The sequence below is a fragment of the Elephantulus edwardii genome, unplaced genomic scaffold (genome assembly GCF_000299155.1).
Source record: "Elephantulus edwardii isolate Elephantulus edwardi_28Jun2011 unplaced genomic scaffold, EleEdw1.0 scaffold00288, whole genome shotgun sequence".
Classification (NCBI taxonomy): domain Eukaryota; kingdom Metazoa; phylum Chordata; class Mammalia; order Macroscelidea; family Macroscelididae; genus Elephantulus; species Elephantulus edwardii.
In genome coordinates this window covers 276,642-284,177 of record NW_006400038.1, presented here as the reverse complement: position 1 = coordinate 284,177, position 7,536 = coordinate 276,642, and the positions used below count along the sequence as shown (strand labels likewise).

The window sequence follows — 7,536 nt, the reverse complement described above, 5'->3', positions numbered from 1 at the left end:
AGTTTCAGCAAGCAGGGTTGTGTCATCTGCATAACGCAGATTGTTGATAAATCGTCCACCAATCTTGACCCCACATTTCTCCTCATAGAGCCCTGCCTCCCGGATAATCTGTTCTGCAGATAGGTTGAAAAGGTGTGGAGACAGGATGCATCCTTGGCATACGCCCTTCCCAATTTTGAACCATGCAGTGTTCCCTTGCTCTGTTCTGATGACTGCCTCCTGGTCCAAGTATAGGTTTCGCACTAGAATGATCAAGTGTTCTGGGATTCCCATTCTTCTCAGAGTCAGCCATAGTTTGTTATGACCCACACAGTCAAAGGCCTTTACATAGTCAATGAAACACGGAGAGACACTCCTCTGGTATTCTCTGCTTTCAGCTAAGATCCATCTAACATCAGCTACAATATCCCTAGTACCATGACACCTTCTAAACCCAGCCTGGACTTCTGGTAGTTCTCTGCTGAAGTGCTGTTCCAGTCGTTTTTGGACAATCTTCAGTAAAATCTTGCTTGCGTGTGAAATCAATAGATTGTTCTGTAGTTTCCACACTCTGTTGGGTAACCTTTCTTTGGGATAGGAACAAATATAGATCTCTTCCAATCAGCTGGCCAAGTGGTTGTTCTCCAGATTCTTCAGTCATCCTTATTTACCATCCAGCTCTCGGATGTAAACCAAGTGAGTGAAAAAACCATGGCATGAAATCATGTACTTCAAACTGTTCCTCAGTAATTTGGAGAGTACCACCACAGAGGTCTTGCCCAAGCAATATGTGTCCTGATCTTCTGACTGCTGATGCCAAGAGTATTGGCTATAGATCCAAGAAAGATGAAATCATCGATCATTTCAATCTTTCCTTTGTCTGTCAAGCTATTCCTTAAAAAGGTTTATCATATTTGGAAAATGCAGGATCAGCGAAAAAGAGGAAGAACCTCAAGGAGATAGATTGACACAGTGACTGCAGCAATGGGCTCAAACACATCAGAGATGGTGAAACGGCACAGGATAGAGCAGGATTCAGGTCTGTTGTTCATAGAGTCAATAGGAATCATACTTGACTCAAAAGTACCTAACAATCATGAAGTTGCTTATTGATCTGACAGTGAGGATTTGTCTCCGTGATGTTGAGGAGAAAGGCTATAGTCTTTGATCTTCCATAGGAAGCTCTTCAAGTCCTCCTCATTTTCAGCACGCAAGGTTGTGTCATCTGCATAATGTAGGTTACTAGTGATTCTTCCTCCAATCCTGATGCCACGTTGTTCTTCATAGAGGTTATTTTCTCAAATTATTTGTTCATTATACAGACTAAATGGGTAAGAGGAAAAGATACAACCCTCATGCATTTCTTGCTTGATTTTAAACCATGCAGCGTTCCCTTGTTCTGTTCAGACAAAAACTTCTTGGTCTAGGTTTCATATGATCATAATTAAGTGTCCTGGGATTCCCATTCTTCTCAATGTTTGTTATGATCCACACAGTCAAATGCTTTTGCATAGTCAATAAAACAGAGACATTCTTCTTGTATTTTCTGCTTTCAGCCAGGATCCATCTGACAAAAGCAATGATATACCTGGGACCATGGCCTCTTTTAAATCCAGCTTGAACTTCTGGTATTTCTGTGTCGATGTATCATTCTAGCCATTAATGGGCAATTTTCAGCAATATTTTGCTTGCAGGTGTTATCAATGGTATTGTTCAGTAATTCCCACATTCTTTTGGATCACCTTTCGTAGGAATGGGAACAGAGATCTTTTCCAGCCAGCTAGCCAAGTAGATGCCCTCCAAATTTCCTGGCATAAACTAATGAGCACATCCAGGGCTGCATCTGTTACCTGAAACATTTCATATGGTATCCCTAAATTCCTTGGGTCTTTCTTTTTTTGCCAGTGTCTTCAATGCTGTTGAATTTCCCTCATCACCACTGGCTCTTTATCATATGCTACTTATAGAAATATATTAGTGTTGAAATATTCTTTACAGTGACTCTGTGTATTCTTTAGTTCTTCTTTTGATGCTTCCTGGATCATTTAAAATTTTGTCCATAGAACCTCAGTATTGCAACTTGAGGCCTGAATTTGTTTCTCAGTTCTTTCAGCTTGAGAAATGCTGAGCAAATTCTTCCCTCCTTATCCTCCAAATCCAGCTCTCTGCACATTCTGATTTCATACTTTGCTTAGCCTTCTCAAGCTGTCCTTTGAAATCTTCTGTTCTGTTTGGTTGCTAACAGAGACATCGGTGGTTCAAACTCACCACTTGTTCAATGGAAGAAAGATAAAGTAGTCTATTTCCATGAAAACCTGCAGTCCTAGAAACCTTTTAGGGCAATTCTACTTTGCCATGCAGGGTTCCTATGAGCTGGAACCAAAGTGATGGCAATGAGTCTATGTCTATGTGTGCCACAACAGTAGAACCGAGTAATTTAAACAGAGAATGTATAGCTCATAAAGCCTAAAGTGTTTACTCTGTTGTTTTACAGCCTTGAAATCGGATGGAGGGTTGTCACAAAGAGGAATTGACTCAACGACACTAGAGTTTTGGTTTTTAGCTCTTTAGAGGAAAATCCTCTTGGCTCTATTATTTTTAACCAAGATAATACTTGAAGAACCACTATCTTTTTCAAAGCGAAAAACCTAGAATTCAAAGACATTAAGTGACCATCTCAAGATCACAGTTCAAGCTGCAAAGCCTGAATTTGAACCCAAAATTCACTCAGCATATCTAATATATTAGCTGTCTCTAAAAATACATGTAACCAAGACAATGTAAGTGTCCAGTCTGACAAATAAAGGAGGTTGGAAAGTGTATTCACTTAACAGAATTCTTGGCAACTAAACAAGATGATAAGCTAAGATAGGAATCAGAGCAACTACTTATTTAGGAGAAAAAGTAGGTTACAAAACTAACTTTTGTGGAATTTCCAATTAAATTAAACACATGCTGTTTTTCCCTTTCCCACTCAAAAGGCAGTCTAAAATCAGAAAACATCAGTTTGAACAACATAAACCTACAAGCAGAAAATGTACAACATGCCATTTAGATAAGAACCAAATGCTAGAAAGAAGAGGTATGAAGGGCTATTGGCTAAGCAGATCAAAGGAGGCCAGAGCAAAAGCCTGCAGTGAGGAAAGCCCAAAACCAAAAAAAGCATATTATACGATCCCACAAGTGTCTCAGGAATTGGAGGTACGAGACCTCTGAAAATGAAGGTGAGGCTGGGAATGATAACAGGAAAATTGGTTGATGGTCTGAAATAAAAATCCTTCCTCTATCTAGCAAAAAAATCAAGACTCGTTTTCAGGAAAGTTGAATCAAGACACTTTGGAATAATCAGGGACAATACAAAGCCTACGTGGGGCAGCATCATGTTATTTGTTTTCCTCTTCTTACTGTGATGATTTGTGTGAGCAGTATTACATACCGAGCAATGAGGATCATAGACACGCCCCTCAACTTGACTTTCAAATACCATCAGGCAGGGGGTTTGCGGGGTGGTGGTGGTGTCCATCTATATATCTAATTGGGCTCAAAGTCTACACACCCAGAAGTCCAAATACTGTTGGGGTCTGTTATTTTAAATGTGGTTAAAATTCATTCAACAAAAATCGTGCCATTTCATATGTATAATTCAGAATGTAATTTGATTAGTTACATCTTCTAAGGAGCTCTGAAGTTGTAGTGTATTACATCTTGGGTTCCTAACCAAAAAGTGGGGGTTATTATATTCTGTCCCTCCAGTGGGTTTTCAGAGGCTGTAAATCACAGGGTAGGAGGCTGTCCAGCTTTCTTCAGTTGTTCTTGAACAACCTACCTGTAAGCTGGCTTTGCAACTCCCTACGGACTAGGCCACCAAGAGCTCACCTGTAGATACACAGCTTAGGAAATTTGAAGGAGTATCACCAGGAATCAAAATTAACTCACAGCAGTGGTTATGCTGTACACCACCACTAACTATCCCTTTCAAGTTTTTAATTCTTAGGGCACACAGTTTAGCATGTTCAGTTGCTACCTAAAGGCTAGAGGTTCTATTCCATTCAGAGGTACCTCATAACAAAGTCCAGGTGATCTACTTACAAAAAAAATCAACTACTGAAGAGCCAATGCAGTACAGTTCTGCTCTAACACACAAAAGTCATCATGAGTTGGAACTGACTTTTGAACAACTGGTATTGGTAAACAGAAACTCAGTAACCCCTTAAGCAATAACCTGCCATTATTCCCATCCTTCAGACTCTACTAGAAATCATTCTGAACTTTTGTTCCTATGCATTTCCCTATTCTAGATAGTTCATGTAAGTTGTTGCTGCTATGTGTCATTGACTGGAACTCACAGTGACCCTACACACAACAGGTAACAATCTTGTCCTATTCTGCACTCTCATGATCTCTGCCATGCTTGAGCCTACTGTCAGTCACCGCGTCAATCTGTCTCCTCGAATGCCTTCCTTTCTTCGGCTGACCCTCCACCTATCCAAACATCATGTCTTTTTCCAAGGACCTGCTCCTCCTGACAACATGCCCAAAGCATGTGAGACAAAATTTCACCATCCTTGCCTCTAAAAAGCACCCTGCTTGTACTTTCTCTAAGACATATTTGTTATTTGGCAGTTCATGGGATAGGCACCATTCTTTGCCAACATAAATCAAAGGCATCTATTCTTTGGTCTTCCTTATTCACCGTCCAACTTTCAGACACACAGGAAGCAAATGAAAACCCTATGGCTTGGATCAGGTACATCTGAGTCCTTAAAATGATAACTTTGCTTCTTAGTACTTTGGAGAGGTCCTTAAACAGATTTTCCCAATGCAACATGTCTTTTGATTTCATGACTGCTGCTGCAATGAATGTTGACTGTGAATCCAAGTAATTTAAATTCTTGACAATTCAATTTTTCTCCATCTAACATGTTGCATACTGATCTAATGGTGAGAATTTTTATTTTCTTGATGTTGACAAGTAATCTATATTGAAGGTTTTGGTCATTTGCAACAAAAGTTTCTCTGTATTTTGAGTGAGCAAGATTTTATCACCTGGATAATGTACCTTTTTTTTATGAATCTCCAATCCTGACGCCACATTCTTCTTCATAGAGTAGTATCTCAAATGATTTGCTCAGTACACAGACTGAAGAGGTGTGAGAAAAAGCTATATAACCCTGAAGCACATCATTTCTGATTTTAAATTTTATTCTGTTCAGACAACTGCCTCTTGGTCAGGTTTCTCGTGAGCCCAATCAAATGTTCTGAAATTCCTACTCTCTGCAAATTAAGTCATAATTTGTTATGACCCACAGCCAAATGTCTTTTCATAATCAAGATCACATAACTATTTGTCCTTTCTTGTCAGTTATTTCACTTAGGATGTTTTCTCACTCTTAATCATAAGATCTTGGTGATTATCACACCTATGAAAAAGCTTCTGATGTGAACAAGACAAATATAAAGAGGAAAAAAAACCTGGGGGGAAGCGTCAACAAAAAATATGTCAACTATCACTTTCTAAAAAGAGAGGTGAAGAAAAGTATAGAAATTTTATAAAAATGGAATAGTCAGAAATAAAAGAATCTAAGATAATAAAAATATGGCAACAGAAAAGTTAAAACTGAGCAGCAGAGTTGGAAGTTAAAAATAAGAAACTTAACAATGACTGCAGCAACACAAGGACCCATAACAACAACAACAACAACAACAGTTATATAAAGTACTGCTTTTAATAATCAGAAAAGTAAAAACCCAGATGCTAGGCCTGAGCTTTACTCACCTTTTGGGCTTCTGAATGGGAATCACATTCATCCAAAAATTTTAGCAGGGGAGCACTTTTATTAACAACTGTTCTTCGATCACCAAATGGCTCCTCACTGGGTTTCTCTTGAGGGTCCAGAATCACTCTCCTGTCACAGAAGCTGCCTCTCTCCACCACAGTCTTGTCCTCCTCTGAGCTGACCTCTGGGGCTGGGTCTTTCTCTTTCTGAGGAGTAGAGACCCTAATGTTCCTTATTGGCCCTCTTCCATGGGCAGGACGTTCTCCTGTATTTAGTTTTGCCCGAGCCTCACCCTTCCTCTTTGGCATAGCCTTTCCCAGGATGCCCTGGATGGCCTTCAGGTAGATCACTGTAGAGCCCTGGTCTCCATGCCTCTCCCTCCTCCTTTTCTGAATCTTGCTTGGCTCCTCAATCACACCATTCTGACCCTCAGCTTCAGTTCCAAATTCAGAGTTTGTCAAGTTATGGGAACTATCTTTAGCATCAACCTAGAATAATAAAAAAAAGAAACATCTTAAAAGGATAGTTCCTTATCTCAAGGATAGTTACATGTATGATGCAACACTCAAATTATGTATCAATGATGACTGATGATGTCATCAACCAAAGGGAAAAGTCACACTCGCACTGGTATTGTTGCAAAGACGGTTCCATGCCCTTAAATGAGAATTCCTACTGTAAAGGCCACTGAATTTCTGTCATTACTTAATACTTACCATCATATACACATTCTGATAATATAATACTGCAATAGAAAGGCATAAACTTACAATCCCAGAGGTGCACAGTTCAAATCCATCAGATGCTCTGCCGGGGAAGGAGGGACAATCTCCTCCTGTACCAGTCAGATCTGATTTGACGGTACATTCACACAAAAATAATAAAAATTAAAAAAGAAAAAAAAGAAAGGCATAAACTGGGATTTATACAAAACTATAAGATCCTTAAAGGTAAGAACTATCATATATTGTACCTCAGAACACAAACAAAACTGAGGTTCTTAAATTTAGCAGTGGAAAGGTGTGTGGCGCCCTCTGCAAGGAAAGGCTGTCCCACGGAGAGACAGCAATGATAAAATTCCCCATCTCCTGAGTATGGCACCCTTCACATGATACCCTAAACCCAGAAGGTCCCTGCACACACCTTCCCCCCAATCCCCACCGTGGTGCTAGCAGATGTCCTCATAGTACTGTACCAGGTCTATAAGGAGACTGAATACCCTCAAGATCTCCTCAGGGACGGAAAAATCACAGTGCCTCTATTCTCATCCACCTCGCCTTCACACCCACTCACTATGGGGGTCCCTGACAAAGCAGTTAGATTTTCCTGAAGGAATCTTTGTGACACAACAGTTAAGCTAAATTAAAAGATGGACTTTTGAACCCACCCAGCTCCACAGAGGATGTGGCGCTCTGCTTCCCCTAAGCTGTGGAATTTAACAGAAGAGTAAACAAATGCTGGCAAGGTTGCAAGAAACTGGAACCCTTATTCACTGTTGGTGGGAGTGTAAAATGGTGCAACCAGTACGGAAGGCTGTGTGGCGCTTTCTCAAAAAGTTGCAAATAGAGATACCATTTGACCCAGCAATTCCACTACTGGGAATTTATCCTAAAGAAACCATAACCACCAATCAAGCAGATATATGCACACCCATGTTTATCACAGCTTTGTTCACAACAGCAAAGAGCTGGAAACAATGTAAGTACCCATCAACAGATGAATGGATAGAGAAGCTCTGGTGTATTCACACAATGGAATACTATGCAGCACTGAAAAATAA

At 40.0% G+C, this 7,536-nt stretch overlaps 1 protein-coding gene across 1 annotated transcript in view; it reads right to left on the bottom strand.

Moving 5' to 3' along the window:
- The window catches only part of TATDN2 (TatD DNase domain containing 2), a 56,330-nt gene that overhangs the window by 40,395 nt on the left and 8,399 nt on the right, over nt 1-7,536 (bottom strand). The window contains exon 3 of the mRNA XM_006900540.1: nt 5,756-6,244. Within this exon, the coding sequence (XP_006900602.1) occupies nt 5,756-6,244 (489 nt within the window). The remainder of the gene's footprint in view (nt 1-5,755; nt 6,245-7,536) is intronic.